The 22,801-nt window shown below is 40.1% G+C and overlaps 1 protein-coding gene and 1 long non-coding RNA gene across 2 annotated transcripts in view; one reads left to right on the forward strand and one right to left on the reverse strand.

Moving 5' to 3' along the window:
* Nucleotides 1–22,801, reverse strand: part of pkd1a (polycystic kidney disease 1a) — a 108,853-nt gene that overhangs the window by 46,964 nt on the left and 39,088 nt on the right. The window contains exons 7-14 of the mRNA XM_015359964.2: nt 20,394–20,574; nt 16,267–16,481; nt 13,074–13,189; nt 12,609–12,759; nt 10,369–10,625; nt 9,108–9,860; nt 7,723–7,854; nt 5,713–5,888 (exon numbers count right to left, since the gene is read on the reverse strand). Coding sequence (XP_015215450.2) covers nt 5,713–5,888; nt 7,723–7,854; nt 9,108–9,860; nt 10,369–10,625; nt 12,609–12,759; nt 13,074–13,189; nt 16,267–16,481; nt 20,394–20,574 — 1,981 coding nt within the window. The remainder of the gene's footprint in view (nt 1–5,712; nt 5,889–7,722; nt 7,855–9,107; nt 9,861–10,368; nt 10,626–12,608; nt 12,760–13,073; nt 13,190–16,266; nt 16,482–20,393; nt 20,575–22,801) is intronic.
* LOC107078967 (uncharacterized) lies at nt 6,927–16,339 on the forward strand. Its single transcript, XR_001479930.2, has 5 exons — nt 6,927–6,978; nt 10,392–10,434; nt 11,769–11,889; nt 13,091–13,180; nt 15,848–16,339. It is a non-coding gene; the product is annotated as an uncharacterized lncRNA (long non-coding RNA).

Consider the following 22,801-nt stretch of genomic DNA (forward strand, 5'->3'; position numbering starts at 1 on the left):
GAATAAATCATTATCACTGCATCTCAATAACTGCACAGTAAACATACACTCATCTTTCATTGCACAAGAGTGTACACAACAGTTCTGGACAGAGGAACTGCAAGCTAGGATTTCTGGAGATTAAACTGAATCAGCTGGAGAATATCTGAAAAGGTAAACTGCCAAAAATGCTATCACAGGCAAATTACAAAGCGTCAAATATGCAGATTTAATTTATTGTATATCTAGATCAGAATGGTGCAGAAGAAGAAACTGCAACGTTAAGTTACAGACATAATGTGATAAAATCCATGCAGGTTCTTTGCTTCTTTATTTCTGTAGAAAAAGCTTTTTAAAAGTTTTAAACTGGCAAGTTATATACAGTATATAAAACAAAGCATGCCAAGGAATAAAATATTTGAACATGTCAGCCATCTCTAGAGCTTCAGAAACTGCGGCTGTTTTATTGCTCTCTCTGTATCTTTAAGTCTATGCCTTCTGTGGAGCTCCAGGAGCTGCCAGAATGACGTCACACACAAAAAAACATTCACTTCAAAATAAGAAAAGAAAGGAAAGAGAAACAGAGAGACTGAACCCTCTCAAAATGTTTTAATTTACAATAAAAGGACACTTTCCAGCTGCTCATTTCCTGCCCGTGGGATTGAGGCAGAAACAACAATACTGCTACTTAATTTAACCATGTCTCAGGACACAGAAGAAACAGATGTTCTGCAAAACAAATTTTACTAGATTTTTACTGAAGTCCATTTCATACATTGTAAACATCCTGTCTGCACTGGTGTGACACTGGCAACAGAGAACAGGATCGAATCAGTTTGCAAAAGGCCGAAGGGGTCACTCCAAATAGAACTGTTCTGGGCATTCTTTGGTCTGTTTCAAGATGTTCTTTGTTGCTGTTGCATCATTTGTCAGTTCCCGCCCAAGCTTTACACATTAATCCTCTTAAGGTTTTTTAAGGATTTAATGAACCGCGTGGAGTTTACAAGGATCTTCTTGTACAAAACGCTGTCATAAGCAGGGTTCTTTCCTTTTGAAGAGGTATTAGCACTGCTACCCCAAAAGACATCTAATTTGCTTTCTTAACCATGTGAAAATCTGATGCCGGCATGCTGGCAAGTCTGTCTTGCTTCTAGCGTGGTGCAGTATTCAGTAATGGAACAAAGGAAAGTTGTGGAGGACTCAGTATGAAAGCTCGTGATCCTCCTGTCATAGGCTTGTATGAAGGCTGTGTGGTCTGCACCATTAGACAAATTGTGCCTGGGTATATGTAGCTTTTGGAAACCGGTGTTCATATGCTCCACTGTACATACCACTGGTTGGAGATACTTCACTAATCTTGTCTGCTGCTCGAACTGATACTGTGTATACATACTGAGGCAGCCCAGCTGATGTTTTGCTGCTGTGCAGCGTGCATCACGACTTTTGTATGCATAGTTCTGAGGGGCCACAACAAGTACTGGTCAGAGAAGGGAGACAGGAACAAACAGCTGTCATTCTGTCTGGATCCATTAATGCTGAACGTACTTAGCTACTGTACCCATTTTTATTATAGGGCCAAGTTCATCTCTAGCAGTTATTCTCACTGCTGATCCTGTGGGATACTTGTGGCTTTCTGGTTTTGTTCCTACTGGTCCCTTAATCATTGGTGTTAATGGGTGCCTGTAAGTGGTCTGTTTGACTGTTTATAACAGTAGAAAAGTAGCTAACATACTGTACCTGGATGAGGGCAATTCTCAGTAATTAGTACAAGGATAATATTAAATATAAAACTCATTTAAACATTTAAGAGCTGAAAGCAAAACTAAAAACAGGCCTCACACAGAAAATTAGCCTACGGTTAAAAACTCAGCAGGAACAGAAAACAGAGGGCACAGAGGTAACACAGGAAAAGGACAGGCCACCACTGAGCAATTGGAGGTGTTAACAATTAAAGTTTAGTGTAGTTACACTCCTGTACTGTACTGTTCTGCTCTTTTCCAGCCGTGCTAAGATCATCTCTGTTTTTCTGGTAACATAAGATTAAATGAAACCTTCTCAAAGTATATTTAAGGTCTCAAACGTTGCTTTCATGATTTGGTCCTAGTGATTGGATTTGGAAAATGACTGAATTATTTTATCTTGAGTTAAGGGTTTTGCTTCCTCTCTGACACAAAAGAAAACATATTATTCTGCAGGGTGTCAAGAAGTAAATCTCCCTTTCAGAATGCGTACTGATTTCCAAGCAATATGAGATTATCTTTAAGCTTTAAATTAAGAGCAAGACACTTCCTCACAACACCATAGGGTGATTGAAGTTACTACATGCATGAACCGACCTACAGTATAGGTTAGTTCTATGCACAAAGGATGATTGGGTGTTTTGTACAGCTCCATTCCAGGGCTTTCAATTTTAAACTGCTGACATTATGCAACGGAAAACATTTTCTCCTTTCTCATGTGAGCACTCAGAAAACTCCCATGAACCTTGACCCATTACAGAAGAATACAGAATACAGAAATAAGTCTCACTGTCTCAGCTTCAAGGATGAAGTTATAGGCTGGTCTTCTGTTTAAAGAATGAAAGTTAACGCAACACCTGTTGGGCATTTAGCCTAAACCGTGCAAAACAGGGGATAGATCCGTTACAATCAATCACAACTTTAATGCAGCAGGGTTTGAAGACAGTCTGCAATCAGACCCAGGTGATGTAAGTTGCTCTGGCACCGTTTTACATTCTATCACCTCGTCTCTTCAGCAAGAGAGTTTTTACAGAGTGCTAGATTGGCCATCACAATCATCTGAACCAACTTCAGCCTGGGTGGATTAGAGGAGTTCCAGAAACCGAGCCGACTTGAAATCATTGAAAAATGTGGGAAGAAAATCAAAGGTCAGATAAAATACTGGCATATACAATGTTATAAAAAGTGCGTGGATGATATAAACAAAGCCGGGGCCAAACCATAAGCAATAAAATACACTGTTATGGCGAGTACTTTTCTGTATACTAAACTTTGGGGAAATTTCTACCATTGTACATATAGAGTGGAGAATTTATAGTTTAAAGGTAGTTTAAGGATGTGTCCTTAACTTTAGAGATTAAGTATATGTCTATCAGGTAGTTATACGGTATTGTCATAATCCTATACTTTTCCATCCATCCATTTTCTAGCTGCTTCTCCCAAAGCAGAGTTGCGGAGGGGCCAGAGTCTATCCCTGCAAGCAACAGGTGGAAAGTAGGGTACACCCTGGAGGGGACACCTGTCCATCGCAGGGCAGACATAGACAAACACACACTCTCACACACCAGGCTCAATGCTCCCCATAGCCTTTTACCCTACCAGTATGTCTTTAGACTGTGGGAGCACACCAGAGCATCCGGTTAACCCCCTTGTGAACACTGAGTGAACATACAAACTCCACACAGACAGCACCCCTTATTTTGCATGCTCCTTAGTTTGTCTAATCAAAGGCCATACTGATTCAATCTGACAAAAATACAGTTCCGACACTTCTACCAAAGGACAGCCCATTCACATCTGACAGCAATTGCTATCAAATGCTATCATTTTAAATTGATAAGTCACGAATGGCAAATTCCAGAACTAAAACAGAAATGGTCATTTCAATAAAAGCTGTCAAAATACTGGACAAAGATTGCGGAAAAGACAGAGCAATGATGGTGCATCACATAATGAAAGTATTTTTTCCAGCCTTCTGAAAAAAAAAGTAAGAATGTATCTCAAAACATCAGGATGTACTGTATATCAGTAAATCTGTAATGGCATCTCATAAAAATGCATTACAGGCCAAACCGGAGTTGATGTTTCCTGCTTATTGACATTTAGGGCGATCGATTCATTAAAAATTAAGACTACTCATCAGTGTCTCTTCTTTCCTGAGTGTAGGTGAAGCAGAAGTAGAATTTTAATGAAAAAACCCACAGAATACACCCAAGGCAGCAGAAAATACACTCAAATGAATAAAACCTATAGAAATCAAATAACAAATTAAGTGTAAGCTTTTGTTATCAAAAAACAACACAATATCAGAATAAAGCAATACATGCCCCACAAACAGGGAATGTAACACACCTGGGATCAGAGTTGCACAATTAAGATTGATTTTAAATATTACTACCTATTAATATTATTTTAAGCGGTCTGAGCAAAGAGTCTTAAGCTTTAAACAAAATGCTGAACTGCCAAAGAAAAACAGCACGAGTAGGTATAATGCTGATGATGTCAGAAGAAAAGCACGATTTTTATCAAAATCACAGCACAGCAAGGGACCAGGCACAACAGTTCCAGGTGACGTCAGTGAAAACAGGGATATTCTTTTCTTTGTACTGAGTCAGAACGTGATAACCACAATCAGTTGTTTTGGTTCCAAAACTGCGACTGGAGCTATTTTTGTTTTGGTTTCATTTTTGATTCGCTCACGGATGCTGATGTTCTGTACTGTACTGTACCTCCATTCTGTGTGTGGTCCAGCCCAGAGCCCACATGACACACCCTGGTCAAAACCTTCACCCTCAAAACTTTCACCCTCACGTACACTTTGAAGTGTTAAAATTCTACATTTCCTAGGCTGTTCTTTCATCCTAGATTGCGTCATTTTCCAGATGAGGATGTATACAATTACATTTGAATATGATTATTTTCTTTTTTCCCTGTGAAAGAACTTAATTTATGCATATTTTCTGCAGAATCTGGAAACAGTTCCTGCATGTTGCGGTTGAGCCTGGTCACTGGTCAATAGCCGACTGTGACAGGAAGTCCCCAGGATAGTCTCAAACCAAGAAACGGGTGACTCAGCTCTCAGCAAGACCTGTGGCCTCCCAGACACCCTCTGGCATGCGGGGCTGTCAGTGAGAGATGCACCGCTCCTCCAGCAGGGGGCAGTGCAGCCTGTGTCATGTTAAAAGACAAGTGGCTGGAAGGTGGGCTGGTTGGAGGGGGACTCTTCCTACATGTCCTCATTCTCCCCTTATGCAGGGGCAGGGTTTGTAGCAGCAAGCCAAGATGTGGAAAAACACACAACTGACTATTCCAAATGGAGGGAGGGTACTGGTAAAATAATCCATTTTTTTTTAAAACAATCTAAATTTAAAAAAAAAGTTTCACAGTGGTTAGTTAGTATTGCTGCCACACAGCACTGGGGCCCTGGGTTCAACTCCTGGGCTGCGGTCTGTGTGGTGTTTGTATCTTTTCCATGTGTTCACCTGGGTCTCCTCCAGGTGCTCCAGTTTCCTCCCACAATCCACAGACATGCTGGTGGATTGATTGGTTTCTGAGAAAACTGGTCCCGGTGTGAGTGTGTGTGCCCTGTGATGAACTGACGTCCTGTCCAGGGTGTACCCTGCCTTGCACAGCCGTTGCTTGTCAGAAACTGAATTAAAGACAATGGATGGCTGGCTTTTGTGTTTTGGCCTTGAAATATATTTTCGGTAATTTAACAGACGGCATGGTAATACCTGACACCCCTTTCCCTCTATTGCTCCTGTAAAGTGAGGGTGCACTGTAACTTCAAAAATAAAAGGGCTCTGGACTTCTAATTGGAAGGTTATGGGTTTAAATCGCGGCCAGTGTAAGCTGCTTTTAGTAACTGTATTAGGACTACAAATCAACAATGAATAACACGGGCAAAACTACCAAGGCAAGCCCCCAATGTACTTTGTCTTGGGTTGACATTGAACGTTCCAAAACAAATTTAAAAAACCCAGCAAGGGTGTACCTGACGGTGGCGTCCACAGATATGTCCACGTTGATGCTAGCAGAGAGCGTTTCCGCTGAGCCCTGGGTGACAATCGCTGGGACGCCCATCACGGTCAGACCGGCCATCTTCAGCATTCTGTCCACCGTCACGTTGTAGTGCTGGGTCAAACTGCTCACACGGTTGGAAGCCATGACCTGCAGAATTCACCATAAGGGAGAAACGGCGTGGATCAAAGTGTCACACGAAGGAATGGGTAGCCAGAGCACATTACTTGGAGAGCCAGCAAGACACCTACTCCAAAGCAATATTTAATCCAAGCAAAATTAAACCACGATTTGTACATGCTAAGAGTGTCCAACCTTTCCCTGGTTTTACTAATGAGGTACAATTATCATAGATACCATTTTCTTTTTTGAGTTTGCAAAGAAAACATACATTTTGTGCATTAGAAAAGACTGGAAACAGGACCTGCTTGGCAGCTAATGTAGAAAGTTAAGGATCATTAACACTTCCAGTTTCTTTTGGCTAAAGTCCAGATATTCTTTTTCCATTTTACCTGTCTAATATTTAGCTACCATGTAACCTATTTATTTAACCTAGGGGAGTATTTCAAGGCCAAATAAAACAAGTACAAGGTACTCACACATAGGGTTATAAAATGGACAATATAAAATTGCAGTGCTTTTCAAAAGTATACACTCCCATACCAATAATATTGCATTTTGATGAAATACAAGTAAGACATGCAAGACTTCTCAAATGAACAGTTTTTATCCAAAATTGCAATCAGTTTAATCACTCTTTTATGTGGAGAAGGATGAATTGCAGGAACATTTATGGAGGAAGATATAAAAATGTGAAATGTACTCATCACCTTGGACATACACTCAAGGACAATAACTTTCTTCTTGGCAAACTTATCACAGTTATCTTCAAATTATTACTTCACGCATGAACTGATTTAGCAAAGGGGCTGCATGGATTTACATAGTTTCATAAATATTTTCAACATTTTAGCTTTATCAGTATGAGGTAGATTGTGAAGATTCAAAATAGAATGTCCCGTTTGGAAAGCGTCATGACTGACAGCATATCAATTTGAGCACAGTGCCAGGGGGTGAAGGGTTGTGCAAGAAACTGTATATTATTAAACCACACGTTTCTTTACTTAAGCTGCAAAATAGAAAGTATTGATTAGAACTGACAGAAAATGTGGCTGGTCAGGAAAGAAAAAACAATGAATGCTCTTTAGAAATTCAGCTGGGAGAACACCAGATCAAACAGGTCAGTCGGGTTAAGGTAATTCCAAATATATAGTAATAATAAGAGTATGTGACTTTTTCATATTTTATATCAGTACTGTTTCACTAGATTACCATTAGATGTTGCATCAATGCATTCCTATAACTGTTATGTAGTACAATTTGAATTGCAGTCTTTTAAAATGGTAATAGCAAAATGCTGACACAAAAACAGACACCATTACTGAAATTGCTTATGTACAAAAAGGCTTCTAATGACCGACATAAAGAAAAGTTATGTGTAACTTCTTTCTAAAAAATAACAGCAACAACACAAAGATATAAATGTATTATCATTGCCTCTAGACTATCAGATGTAAAAAGAATGAAACCTACTTTATTTCATTTGTGATTATTTTATGCTCAGATTCCTATAGTCTGAAGTAATTATAGCTGTTAAATGAGATGAATGAGAAACCCATGAAGCGATTAGCCTTCAATTCCTGCAGCTCTATGAAACTGAAAATTGAAAATCCTTCACTCTATAGCTCCCTAAAACATTAGTTAATAAATCAATTTTGAAACATATAATAAAGGACCATAATAAATTGAAAAGTGCCCAATTTATATTTAGAAATTAAAATTTACTTTGTCTATCAACACAAGTATAACACATAATTAAAATGTTCTTTTCCACAAAAGGTGCTACAGTATAATTACATGAATAATTATATGAATGATGGATCTAAAAATTATGAGATCAAAATAGGCCTGAGCTGATACTCACAGACAGCTTATATACCGCTGCATTCTGGTAAATGACATTGAGCACAGTGTTGTAATATGTGAAGGACGGTTTGTCATCAACGGTCCACTTGAAAATGACATCAGAACCCTCCTCTACTGTTGCAGTGTAACTCTGCAAAAGAAGAAGACATTAAACAACTTTTAAAAATGCCATATTTTGCCATGACACAAGAAGAAAAAACATCTATTCAATTTGTTGCAACTTGGCTCCATTCCTTTGCATAAATCTCTATTTCAATACAGTGAAACAGACACTGTATGCATGTAATTTACAAACTGTTTATTTACAAAGCTGAGGTACCCTGTCTCAAGGGTATCAAGTATCAAGTTATAACAGATCATGTGGGAATGTGTACACAACACCGTCAGAATATAAATGCCATACTGTGTGTGTACACATGCCCAAGTCCAGAATTTATTTGCAAAATCTTTTTGTAATTGGGCCTCCTGAGTAGCTCAACAGATACATTCTGGAAAACACACACACAACTGACTATCACAAATTGAATGGGTATAGCAAAAATAATTGGTGATTCTAAATTAAAAAATATTTAGATTCACAGCCCCTACATGCCAAATCAACTGAACAAATAAAAGATAGGAAAATCAATAACACAGAAAGAAATGTTTTAAAAACATACATACAGTAATGAGTATACTGAGCCATTGCGCGGTGAATAAGCAAAATAAGAGAAACACAAAACATGTTTTGAAAATTGCTCTTCATATTCTATGCCTTATTTTATACATTTTCCATAAGCAAGTGTGGAAAATCTTGCAGGTACACCAATCCAGAAAAACAAATTCTTAAAGCTTCCTCCTAGTCTATATTTCAAATCGGTGCAAATCAACCGACTGCTTTTCGAATGCATGAAGGGTGGACTCACAGACTTCCAAGATTGATATATACGATTATTCTAAGGTTCTAAGGTTATTCTACTGTACATGCCTGCCGATCACTTTCTTTTTGTTACTACAGTATTGAGTTTTCATATTTACAACCTAGATAGTTTCATTCACACTCGATGTTGAATGTTTGTTCTGCAATGGACTTCAGAAGCTTCTCAATTTCATAGCCACGCGTAGCTGTTCTGTATCTTCCTGCTCAATTGAAATCAGCAGATCAGGACTCCAGTGGTGCAAGACTGGGGATGTTCCTGTCGTGGCTAAGACACCCAGAAACACTGGCTGTAAAATTCTCAGTGGGAAACGAGAATTAGTATGATCGGATGGAGACCTGCTTGCAAGATGTGTACTACAGTGGGATAAATTGTCAGTTAGGGAGGGTCATGGACATGTATTGAACTCTTCAGAATGACAAGGAAAAGATGACGGAGAAGAATAAAAAGATGAAGAGCATCTTACCACTAACGACTCCATTAGCACTCTCTGGTTTGGATTGGGAACAATCTTCAATCCTCTTAGAGGTTCTTCCACTTTGACCTTGACTGTGAGGTTGGCAGCGCTCAATGGATTTTCCACCGTGATGACAACCTGAGACTCCTGGGGGGCTGTCAGGTCCAAATCCATGTAGGCAAACAGAGTGCTGTTGTCTGCGTTGCCCCGACAGGCCTCAACCGCAGAGGCAAGCTCTGTGGGGCAGGTTTCTTGGAAAGGGAAAGTCTGGTTGCTGCCTTGCCAGCGGGCAACAGCCCTGCCCCAGGAGGTTATCTTCACAAGAAGGAAGGTGTGGTTAGTGGGCAAGTACAGAGTGCCATCTTGGCTGGGCGGGTAGACTACAGCTACGCTGAGCGGGGGAACTATTTGGATGGTGCAGGACGCTTGGCTTGAAAGAGCTTCGCTTTCTGCAGACACCTGAAAAGTGTACAGGCCTTGATTGGGCAGGCCGGCTTTGAGAAGCTCACTCTCGATGGGCACCACCTGCTTCCGAGTGTACAAGACTCTCAGGTAGCACACGGCGTCTTCAGTCCAGGCCCCAGGCGCTGTGTTGTCGAGGGAGGGAGTTATCCAATCAGAGTGGTTCACCGTGAAGTAGCTCTGTCTCCATGGAGATGAAGGGTTTCGGTCACAACTGATGAGAAATCCAGGCCCTGCATCATGCTGGATAGCAATGAAGTCACCGGGAGAGACGTGGATATCCTCAATCCCTTCTTTTACCTTTGTACAGGAAGGGAGACAGAGTGAATCAGTCCACGACTTTGCTCAGTACATGTCAGGAAAAAGACATAATAAGAATCCTAAGAATCTGAGCTGTCTGACAACAGCAGAAAAACAACAAATCAGAAATCTAGAAAAATATAGTTCTTTGTCGAATGCATGGGCGTATCTGTCTGTCACTCGAAAACTACAAAATTACAAACTGATGGCACAATCTATCTAGGTGCATAGAAATCAGTACAAATAGTAAAAAAAAACAGCCAGAATGTTAAGAGTTAAATGAACAGACACCTTCCCATCCCTCTGACTTAGAAAGTATACACTCTTGGACATCGCTACTTGAACTGTCACTGCTGAGGGATGATCAAGAAGGCACAGTATTACACCAACCTCTTTTGCATGTTTGAGTCCAGGTGTAAGACTGCCGGTGAGCAAATAAAATGTGTTTTTCCACGCACCGGGGCTTGCTATCATTACTGCAGGGCATACGGACTTCATTGTTACTTACCAAGTAGTGTCTGGATTTTCCAGGTGGCAGGGTGAAGAGGACTTCTTCAACAAGGCTGTAGTTGGGGTGAGTGAAAGCCGAGGAGAGGGATCTTGCGCTCGAGCAGTTGGAGCACAAACTGGGGTGGCAGGGGCTGCTAAGGGGCAAACATCTGGACAGGAAATGGCACCATTGCTGTTGAGCTGGACAAGAGCCCACTGTGATGTTCACCTCCTCCTCGTAGCACACAGCTGTGGGCACACAGAGCTCTCCGCACACTAAAGAAAGTTAAATACAGTACATGTGTTCAAGGACAGAATGGCAGACAGTAAAGCAAATAATCTGTACCCTTGATCAGAAATTAGCCTGTTTAAATAACAAAGAACGTCTGAATGCATATTTTATATTGCCATACGGCTATTTTCTCATGATCAGTGACTATGAGTACGAAAAACACTGTCATTATTGAAGGTAAAGTCATCACACAGCAACACAGTTTTGCGAATAGCAAGTTGGTTTAAAAATAAACGTAAAACAATTTTCCTGAACAGAACCACAAAAGATGACAAAATGGGGAAATGGAACTCAAAAGCTTCAAGGAAAAGTAAAAGAAGGGCAAATGTAACACATTTTCAAGAAGAAGCACTTAATCCTGCAGTCACAGGTTTGTACCAGCTGGACTTCATTCCAAAAGAAAATCATTTTGTGAAATCCAAGCAACACAATCTTGTTCTTATTTTCTACCCTCGGAAGAGTTTTCAGTTTTCTGTAAGGTTTTTACATGTTCTAGCAAATTTGGTCGGACTTGAAGATTGATATTAATTTGGAGGTACAGTTAACTGCTTTTAAATGCGTTTTTCCACCATTTAAAGTGAGATCTGGTAGTCTATGAATAAATTCATAAACCAGAGGATCATATTGACTGATTTTTGTTGTTCATCATTGTGGCCTGTATTTGGACATAACAGTGATTTTCATTGCTTTGTGATCTGATTTATTGTTTGCCAGAGAACTCAGTTTATTGTGTTATAGCCCGTGGATATACTGTATGCATTTCCAAATACATACTGAAGATAAATATATAACTTAGTACAGCTGAGAGAGCTTCTATATTGAAGAAGGGCCAAATAACTGTACATGCTCATCATAGCCTTCTGATTTTTCATTAAAACATTTTTATTCAAAGAAGACTTCAAGATCTATATAGATCTATAATATTCTTTTTGTTCCATAAACTAAAAAAAATAACTGTATTTTAAATAAAAAGTTATGTTCCACCTTAAACTTCAAGGTCAAGTCACAAATTTTACAGTACATGACATCAAAGTAATCATGATAGCCAAAGCGAATGTTTTATCACTGTGCAATGATTTTAATACTAATGTTTCTCTGAGAAGCTAATTTCTGAATCTTTTCTGAAGGGAAGCTGCAAAAGGCAATTTCCATGCACCTGGAGGACTTGTGGAAAGACTTGAAAACAGTTGTACAGTCCCTCTGGCTATTACATAAGTGCTATTGCCCAAGTTACATAAGGAAGCACAGGTGAGTGCTTAAGGTGACCTCATTCTCTGTGTCCTGGAGAATATGACGGAAAATGTTTCATATAAAAATGAATGACCATAAAAACATTTTCTTCCCATCTGTTTTTTTTTCCTTAAGCTAATGGCTATTAAAATGATTTCCTTTTTAAAAGTCTTTTGCTTTTGACTTGTCTCTTTCTTTTGCAGCTGTTTGAGCTTTTACCTCTCCTCGTCCTGATTTTAGAGCATTGTCAGCTCAGTGAATTAATAATACTGTAGGCCGCAGGGAGGGAGAGAACTGTGACATCAAAGGAAGGAGTATGTACTAGTCTGTTACACAGGAAGCAAATCAAATAGAACCAACCTCCCTGGGAGTGCCGTGTTGTGATCAAACGGTCCAGTTCCAAGTTGGCCATCACCATGGAAAGCTGAAAGCTGGCTGACCATCATGTACAATAAATGTATTCCTTCTCCTACTTACCAGTCACCACATTGAGCAATTGTGTAGGTGCATGCAGACTTACAAAACCTCATTAGATAACACTAGAGAATAAAAATAAAAAGATGTTCCATTTGTTTGTTTTAGATTGTGGGCACAACGTAAGAGAAGATCAATCTGTTGCAATTGGGTTCAGATATGGGAGAATAATACAAGTCCATTCATGAGAAATACTCAGAAGTCTTGAGATCTGCCCGCAAACGTGACAGTAATACATACAGTAAATAAGAACCACCTCATACCTGGCAAAAGAAGATGGAGATCCCGCCGTGTGCATTGTGGTCTATAAACCTGAAACCTAACTTGCACTAGATCTTTCAGCTCCTGGATCACAAGCTCCAGAGCTGACAGGTGGCCTCCATTCCTGAACCACACACTTGGGAACATCAGCAACTGTGAACAAAACAGGCACATGAGTAAGAGGCAGTGCTCGCAGTTCAGGCCGGGTATTTCTGGTTTATATACTGTAGCACTATAAGCAAGGCACGTGAGCACAAGAACCGGGTGATAGAAACGTGAGGCGGCCTTTCTGCTAATCAACACAGACATCTACTGATGCCACAGCTGCCTCTTGTTTCGCAGAATACAGAACCATCGGAGCACACCACTTCTGAAAGGCCGCTTCAGGAAAAAAACACATTCCAGTTAGAAGTTATTTAAGAAATCGGGACTGCAAGCTCTTTAGTCGGGATGGAATATTTCCTTACTTCCACCTCCCTTGCAGGGTTGGTCAAGACCGTGACCGTGGCTGCCGGTTCGAATGGCCAATGTCTGCTGAAGACGGCGCAGCCTTCCAGGAATACATCTGCATCAGGTATTGTTGCTGGAAGCGGGAAGGAGAACAACACATTTTGGGGTTTAAGAAGCAGCTCTAAGCTCAAACCTTTTCTACTGCTGGTCTTTGTAAAACACAAAGCCTGTCTGGGACACGAATACGTGAGACACACAAGTCCTAGCATGGTGAATGGAAGCATGTCGCATCGAGTGCTATAACTACTTGCTGTGCTTCTGCTTACTAACTTATTTCTCAAAGAACCTATGAGAGAATTGAGAAAACATGTATAAATATGCCAAGACATCTGCCACTACAAAGCTGCACCTTAGCACTGATGTTCGAAGCTTCAAACAAACGACACTTTACATTTCACACAGATTTGCTAACAACTTAGCATTGCAGTTTCTGCTCTTGCAAGTATTGTAATGCTCAGGGAGTATAAAAAGTAGAGTCAGCTTTATATCTTGTTTTTTTTTTTTGTAGAAAGCACCACCGAGATTTCTAGGTGTGTGTTCCTTACTTCTCTCCTTGTTATGTTCAGAGAGGTAGCAGATCCACTGGGAAATCGAACCCTGGTCGCTATGTCCAAGGCGGGTATCACCTCTTTGCCAAAAGACCCAGAGCCACTGGCAAGACTTTCACTCACTTAGCCCACGTCACCATTAGAGGGGTGACAGCGATACATAATACTTTAGAATTTCATTTTTCTGTTTTAGGTGTAGGGCAGCACAGTGGTGCTTTGGTTAGCATTGCTGCCTGACAGCTCTGGGGCCCTGGGTTCCAATCCAGACCTGGGGTTCTGTCCGTATGGAGTTTGCATGTTCTCCTTGTGTTTGTGTGGGGTTCTTCCAGGTGCTCCGGTTTCCTCCCACACTCCAGAGAATTACTAGGAGGTTTCCTGGATTCTGGGCCAAGTGGCCCTGAGGTGACTGTACAGTACGTCTGTGTCTGTGTGTCTGCTCTGCAAATGACTGGTGCCCCAAACAGGGTGTATCCTGCCTTGTGCCAGTTGCTTGCCAGGATAGGCTCCAGCTCCCTCCAAAGACACTGTATAAAGCAGTTAGAAATGGATGGCTGGATATTTTAGCTGTAACCGTTTGTGACTTTCCACAGCAATAGCAAAACCATGAAAGACACATACAGGTATCATCCCAGGTTATACTTAGTGGTAATGCCCTGTGCTAATTAGGGGGTAACCACATTACCATACTGGCCTAAAATGCATTAAAACCATGCTGCTGACTCTTAACCATCTCTAGATTTTCCTTTTCTTATGTAATTTTCTATCAAGAGTAGAAATGTAAAAATACCTCTAATGTTATATAGACAGTGGAAACACTGGTCCAAAAAAATTAAAAAGTTGAAAAAAGCCCCTGTTTTGACAGGGTGCTGACTATATTTTATGAGTTTTATAGCACAATGAATGCTCTGTTATACCTTGGTTATGAAGCCAATGCCTTGTCTGAGTCAAAAAATGGAGTGCTCTTAAAATGTAACATTATGATGCCTCTTACTAAAAAGCTTGAAGAGAGTGCTTGGAAATAATAATAAAAGTAAAAAACCCTCAAATAATACTGGAAGCGTTGGCTCTTTTTGGGAATACACATCTGGAAACATCTGGTCAAGAAAGCCTTGCCTCTTCTCAGAGCAAAACAGGCTCTTGCTTAGTTCAACTTTAAAAGCCGGGGTCCGTTCGTGTAAACAAGCATCTGGTTTTGAAACAGGGACTGCTGCAGGACTCATGCTCAATTTCCTGATGCTTAAACTGAATGTCGCTGCCAAGGCACAGCACTGAAATAGAGCTCTTATTCTTAGACACATTTGGTGACTACGGATATACCCACACCCTGTCTATACCGTGAATATTGCATTAAATTATACACTGCCTTCCTCTACAGTGCATACTGAGCTCTGATGTAAAGTTATGTAATATTTCATCTAGCAGAGCAAATGGCAATATAGAGGACACAAGATTTTTCGATTGAGCCTGGAAATAGTCTGGGTACATCCATCTGTTCAGGTTGATCAGAGATGTGATGTTAATCAGGATCAAAATTCGTCCTTGTTAGAGATTTCGCCACACAAGATAAAGGAATCACATAAAAAAAGAGCATGGGCAGAATTATTCCCAAAACACACGCTTGAAATATCTTTCGGTAAAGCTTTTCCCAGACCACAGAAAACAAACAGAAGAAGGTAACAAATACAGAGCACAACAGAAACAAAACTTGCTGTCGGAAAAGGTCAGGTCTGCACATGGCAGTAATCAAGTAAAAAAAAACACTCAATTATAATGAGTAACTAATTCAGTCGTATGACCCCAGACCACCAGACTCTTTTGAGTCAGTGATGTAGATCTGCAACTAGGAACTGTCATGTTAATGAGTTGGATTATTTTAACTAGTAACATTTGATCAGGTTAGGCAAACATTTTTAAACCCTGAAGTCAGTGACCCTTTATAACATGCATGGAAGACATATGTAAAGAAATGTGTCAAATATACACGTGTAACTGAAATGCAGCTGAACATTTTAACCAGAAAATTAAAAAAGACCCAGACTCAGCAACAAACAGGATGTATAATTATTACTTCTTATACATTTGCTCACATACTGTAGCTAACTGGTGTCTGGACCCTTTTAGAAATTTGCTTTTAGAAATGCACACCTCTCTAATTTAACTTTTTTTTTAACTTTTTATTCCAGAAAAAGACTAAGTCGATACTAATGAAATACAAAAGGGAGAAGACTATTTTCCTTTGACAAACACAGACTAAAGACTTTGAAATGAATATATGAACACAGACCCTGCTATTGAAAGTGCAGTGGGCAACCACCGACAACAAAAAATGAAATAATTGCATACTCAATCTTAACAGTTTCTAGTTGCCTGGGATATACATGAAAATCAAGACTCATGTTAATCCTCTTGGGAGTGTTTTTTTTCCATTTTTTCTGTTCATAAATATTTTGGGATAAAAGCAAGTTTCCACACAGTACTGGCATGGGGCTTAGCATAATCAAATACCAAAACATCCCCAAAAACAGAGAGACAGTAAATAGAAATAACAGGAATTAGCAGCGGTGATATGAAAAGCACTCCTGTTTGACTACTTTGTCCCTACCGTGTGGTCGGAATTCGCAGATGAAGCCTCTTTTGGAGGAGCAAAGGTGGGTGTTGCACTGGCCGGTGGAGTTCAGGGAAACGCAGGTGTTCCCTGACACCTGTGCCTCTTTCTCCCTCTTGCAGTCATCGCTAGCTTCCAGAGCCGAGCCGCTAACCCACTGCAGAATCCCAGGACTTCCAGCGTCGCTGAGTCCAACCCACACGCCTCGGTCACTGTCAAAACACACACCGCCGTGACTCTCAAAAACCACGAAACAGGAAACGGGAATCGATATTGATCATCCATCTAAAAGCACAGCTAGAGTATGGCATCACAAACATAATCAACTTGTGAAATTATGAGCTCACGGGCACTTATCGAGAAACTGGACGTGCTGATGCATGATGAACACCATCTTGTGAATGGACCTCCTGAAGACATGGACATTACCTGTGAGAGTCAGTAGTCTACTTCCTTTTTGGGTTAAACTTGGCCATGCCGCCTGCACCCTTAAGAGACTGTCTGTGGTATATAGTAGTGAATGGCACTCATATCCCATTAATATGTCCTTAGGTTTACTAATGTCCACCACTGAAGTTTAATTTTTTTTTTTACAGAGTAACTTTTGGAGTGTGTGCATCATCTTAAAAATCAGGCTTTAAAAACCAAGATATTATTACAATATCCTCATAATTATTATTACAACAGAATTAGTGCAATCATTTACCGTAATCAACAAAACTGTATTACACACACAAAGGCACATAAATATAGGACAGTCCCCTTTAATACTGATATAAACATGAAGCTGTCTTAGTTAAATATTTTTTTTAAAATGTCATTACATATAATAACATGTGAAACAATAATACAGTTTAGACCTAATTACAATAGATAGTAATGAACTGATAATCTTGTACGAAGGGATATAAAAAACCCCACTGCTCTGGGACATATTAACTTGTGTATTGGCATTTTTTATTTATTAACGGGCGAGTGTTGATTGCAGTTGGTGAAAAAGACATTTTCATGTGCTCCAGATCTGTGTGCCTGGTGTCACTTAACAGCACGAGCATGAGTTCTCCTGCTGTGTAAAAGACTGAACTCACTGCTTGAGGTTTTGTTTTTTGCCAAGGATGAGTACAGCAGGTTGAGGGGAATTACATTTACTGGTGTTTGCAGGCAATATCTGTATAAAATCATGCAGACAGCCGTCGGTTTGTTCCTCTTGAATTTTTTTTTTAATAGACATTGTTTCTGATGGGATTCTGCCAAATACCACATCTGTGAAAACTGCAAACAGACAAGAAAAGAGGGGAAGATGGTTTTTTTTCTGCCAAAAAAAGTGTTTCTTACAAAAAAAAGCCTTACATAACGCTGACACCCGGGAATGGGTGAGGTGGCAGGCTCGGTTCGAAACCGGCCTGGGGGGTTTAGTCGTGGGGTTATGGTGGGCAAATGGTTTTAATGATCAGATGGCTGCTCTGAACTGGAAGCCTTCAGGCACAAGTATGAGCTCAGCCTTCAGAGGCCCCTTGACAGGATATGTTCTCATTTCACTGAGAAAACTGGCTGAACATCCAGTAGCTGGTTACTGGAAGGGCTGAGTCTCGCATTTTAAATTAATGAGCCTATGGGCGTGGGGTAGAACAGGAATAGCTTACCACTCTGCTACATGCAATTCCCACTAAGAAATAGGGGCTGCCATGCTGATTGGCACACAGTTCCTAATATTATGGAATTGTATTTAAAACGGACAGATCTGGAAAGTCCTTACGTTGACTGAGGATAAAACTAGATCAAATGCAAAGTGCATCAGCTGGTACAAAAATACATATTGCCTAAATTGAATTATTTTGTTCCTACATTATCCAGTGCATTTTTTATTTAATACTCCAAACCTTTTTAACTTGCTTATGTGTTGGGAGCTTAGTGCTGGACCCATGTTGATTCTTAGTTTCTTTACTTCAGTGGCTCTTTTCCTGGACCCTCAGAGTTAAGATAAAAGCCTATTATGTATTAAAACGTATCACTATTAGAGTTAAAGTACTGTTACTGGAGAAGACGTGAACAATAGTTGCGTTCTTCTGAAAAGACAGATCAAAGTTTTCTATTTATTTTCAACTGTTTTAATTGATAACACTCGCCAAAAAGACACCCTCATACTCATGGAAGCAGTACAATAAGTCTTAGAAAGTACAGAAAGTGGCAACCGGAATAATATTTTACGTTGCTAGAGAACTGGGCATGATGGGAATATATAAACAGCAGCGAGTTACAAATTGCTGTAATGTGGAAAGCCTGACTCCTGGAGCTAAAGAAAGGCTATAAAGAGTTCCACAGCGCAAAACCACAAATATAGAAACAGATGTTGTTTTAATAAGAAGGTTTTCTCTACCTTCGACTACTTCAAACTCTTTCAAAACCAGCCTATTGAGAAGAGAAGCGCCTTTTCCACGTTTGTGCTGCCCAGAAAAACAGACAGCCATTTCCTTTCCACTGTGGAGGAGGCAGGCTTCCATACAGTTACAATCAGCCATTCAAACTAAATTGGTACTGATTGGCTCAGAATGGAAATAAAAGGAGCCTGTAAGAATGGCATTTTGTGGCAATTTCATTTTACTTTTTTCCTTAGATATAACAACACATATTTTTGGGAAAAAAAAAACCTCCTTCATAGTTCAGCAGCATTAAGAATTTTTAAGGTCTTATTCTTTTACCTTTTTGTAACACTCTTCTGTGATAGAGAGTCTCAAACTCAGAATAACAGTACTTCAGGAAATCTGTATTTACAGGAAAATGCTTGGTTTGTTTGCTCCTTTTATACATTAACAAATTCCAAAGGGAAACCTTTCTTGGAAAAGAAAATCCCTTGTTTAAATATTAAGAGCTTGGACCTGCTTTTGCATTTTGTTTACAGTGTCTGTTATCCTGCCACCAGGTGCACTGTGATAACAAGGTGAAAAAACAAAAGGGCATGAGACAAACAGTGCTCAACACATTGATATCATACTCCACCCAGCCACCCTGACCACAAGGGTGAATGAGCGAATGTGGAGGTGCTTTGGATTTACAATGTGCTTGTCCCATTGAGTATATGCATGGACTACGGCCCACTGAAGATGTAAAACTTTTACCCAGCTTGTCACAGATACTATTGGTTGCTGGAAAGTTATTACAGATGACTCCAACCATCAGGAAAACGTATCCATTGATTTACTTTTAAACTCTGTGGTGAAGAGAAGCTGGCAGGGCTCTGGACTATAACAAAAAGTTATATGTCTCATATTTAGGTCCTAGAGAGCAAATGATTGGAAGGCGTTGATAGACTTTCTCCCACTTCTAGTTCACTAGTTCAATAGTTGATTAGTCAGGACACTCTTCACCCTTAGAATGTGGCTACATATACTACCACAATCCACAGTGCTGTGCATTCATGTGTCACATCACATGTCAAACACAAAACATCTCCTACTGATCATCTTTCAGCTTGGCATGTTTTCCATTCAGCAGCATCCTCATTTTACAAAGGAAATCTCTTTACTGATGAACTTTTTAATCTTGTTCCAGTGTCCTGGCTAAATTCCACCTGATGAATCTAAACCTGAATTTACCCGTTGAGTCAATTTGTGAGGTTCTTTTTCACTTCTTACTCTAATCTACTGTGAAGTGGGCTGGTGGCACAAATTGACCGCTGTGCATCACCCAGGTGGGGGCTGTATTTCACTAGTTGGATGAGGTGGATCTTCTGATGCACGTGTAAAAGGAGAGGAAACTTCTATACAAGTGCAAAGAATCATCACCATTACCAACGTCATTATACTCACTCAAAGACAAAGAACCAGAATTCCCAAATAACCCTTTCAACGTGCTTTTTCAGACTTTTAAGGGTGGCTTTACAGCAATGCATATCTAAAACATGTTCCCTTTTGTTCTATAAACACTGCTCATCTCTAGAAACTTCCCTGTTTCAACAAGGCAGGCAAACAAATGCTAAGAGTTTAACCCTGTCTCTGACTCCACAATTCAGACTCCGCTGCACCCGGTGGGATTGTGGGAAGTGGGTCATGGTCCTGAAGGTCTCGACTCTTTTTGCATAGTACACTCCGTCACAGGGCAAGTCATCCGTCGCTCAAGTTCCTTACTTTCGTATATGTCCGATCAGGAAGTTGCGGATGTGGGGAGTGTTCACTACGGCCAGGTCACCACTTCTGTGCGAAAGGCACTGCTGTCGGGCCTCCAGCCAGGGAGACTCGCCTCTGAGCACATGGTAGCAGTGGCCGTTCTCCGAGCAGACGAGGCCTTCGGGCGGACAGTACGGGGTCGCTGGAAGGCAATAAGAAACACTGTAGAGGTAAGCAGGAGCCAGTTATAGGCGTTTGTTTCTTAGCTGTCACCGCAGGTCTTTATGGCAAAAAGAGTCCAATCGCTGTCAGAAAACCACCCATCCCATCACAAGATCCCTGGAAAGGGATGCCAATCCATCACAGGGAATTAACAGAAACATAAGCACACTTTGACAATTTAGAGACACCAATTAACCTTGCCAACATCACCTAGCACCAAATAACAATTAACAATTGCAGTAGCTCAGTTAGATCCTAATAAATGAGAGAGAAAGAGAGACGAGATACAGTATGAGCCTGTCACAGAGCCTGTCATTGGGCCTGGGTTTCGGCTCTGTACAGGGCCTATGTTTTCTTCCTTCTGTGAACGTCTCTCCCTCAAGGCCCTCTTTCCTGCACTGTGGCCTGGTGCCTGCCATATGCATCTTCTGAAAATCGAGACCTTCCCTGCAAATTTACAATTTGCCTGGTATGCGAGATGATATGCATCAAGCAAATTGCTCAGAAGAACTTAAGAAAGGTTATGAATGAGAAAGGAGGCTGTTGGACCCATCCAGACTATTGCTAGAAACAAAATCATTTGAAGATCTCATCCAGCAGTTTCCTGAAAGAGGTTAAGGCTATCAGTTTGAAGAACGTGGCTTGGTAGTTCTAAAGATGGTTAAAAACAAAACTATAAAACAAAAGACTTCTCAAAACCAATTTTTCTTTCTTCCCTCATTGACACCAAATTCCAAACTTTCTTTGACCGGAAACAAAAGACACTACTATTTCTTCTCCACTTATAATAGAACTACGTCTGTTGCTTGTCAAGTCAATGACTAGTCTGCCCTGAAGAGGCAGATCTGCACTAACTAATCCTTCATCCTAATCCACAGCTGCAATGGATCAATCATTGCCCAATTAAAATTCCCATATACATATTAACTTTAGTCACCTAGTGAAGATCAGATAAGGGCATAATTATTACCACCTCATCCATCAAAACCACATAGGTGTCATCTGGGCCACCATATACTTTTCTTCACATGCCTATATCTGGCACAATACATTATGCAGGGGATTTAAAACAAGTGCATCTTTCTAATTACAAGAATAGCTGTCACCTTTTTTCTTTTGGGGGCTGACAGTTTGTAATTGCACTCCTATCCTGATTTAATTCAATGTAATTAAATAGAATTTTGTCTTATGAAATTAATCTGTTGTGAAATGCATACATGATTTATGGAATGTTCATGCGCGAATCGATGGGCTCGCAGACATGTAAATGAAAAGAAATGTGACAATTTAGCTGGCAAGAACAGATCAATCTAATTTCGCAATTAGAGCATCATTATCAAACATTGCCTTTTCTAAGAGATATCTGTCAGTTTAATAGTGTTCAAGGGATGATGTGTGCCGGGTCCCTGAGCACATGTGATATCAGTGCTCACTGCATGCCACTGAACACCATTTCTAGTTGCTCTACATTTGGACGAATCATTGCAAGCCATTATAAAAATGCAAAACACAAACACAAACAGGGAGAAAAGGGAGATAATTGTTTTTTTCACCTAACTTCTATCCCTGATTTGCCAACCTTTTCAATGTTTCATTTTTCATCATTGTGCATGCAAAACAAATCCATTAAGCAATATAAAGAGCTTAATTTTTTTTTCTTAGTGGGGGGGATTAAAATGCAGCAGCTATCTATCAGCCTGAAGAAATGTGTTGTTAGGGAAGAAAACAAAAAAGAACACTCTACTTCGGGAAAATGATCACAGCTTAAAGGTAAACGGTGCACAGACAAAGCACAGCACAGCAGCCCAGAGCAAGTAACAGTTTTGCAGATTATGAAGGTCTGTGTATCAGCATTTATTTTAATAAACCTAAGGTACCGTATACGCTTTTTGTGGAATTGTGGGGAACAGAAGCTTTGCAGAAGCTTATGAAAAAGGGACAATTAAAATTCTTTATATATTTCTTTAATTAAAAGGAATAATAATATAATTAAAAGAACTATGTAATGGGACACAGATTCAGACAGTTCTGGTCTGTACTACATTTCCCAGAAAGCTGTGTGGCACTACCTGCCAATATGTAATTCAAAAAGTCACTTTTTGTATTCAGTTTTGCCAACCAACAAAGTGATAACACAAATGGGTAAATTATTATTTTGTCTCAAAGTGACCAGCACCCTACAGGCCCAAATAAAGCAACTCTTAAAT

This window comes from Lepisosteus oculatus, chromosome 19 (genome assembly GCF_040954835.1).
Source record: "Lepisosteus oculatus isolate fLepOcu1 chromosome 19, fLepOcu1.hap2, whole genome shotgun sequence".
Lineage (NCBI taxonomy): Eukaryota > Metazoa > Chordata > Actinopteri > Semionotiformes > Lepisosteidae > Lepisosteus > Lepisosteus oculatus.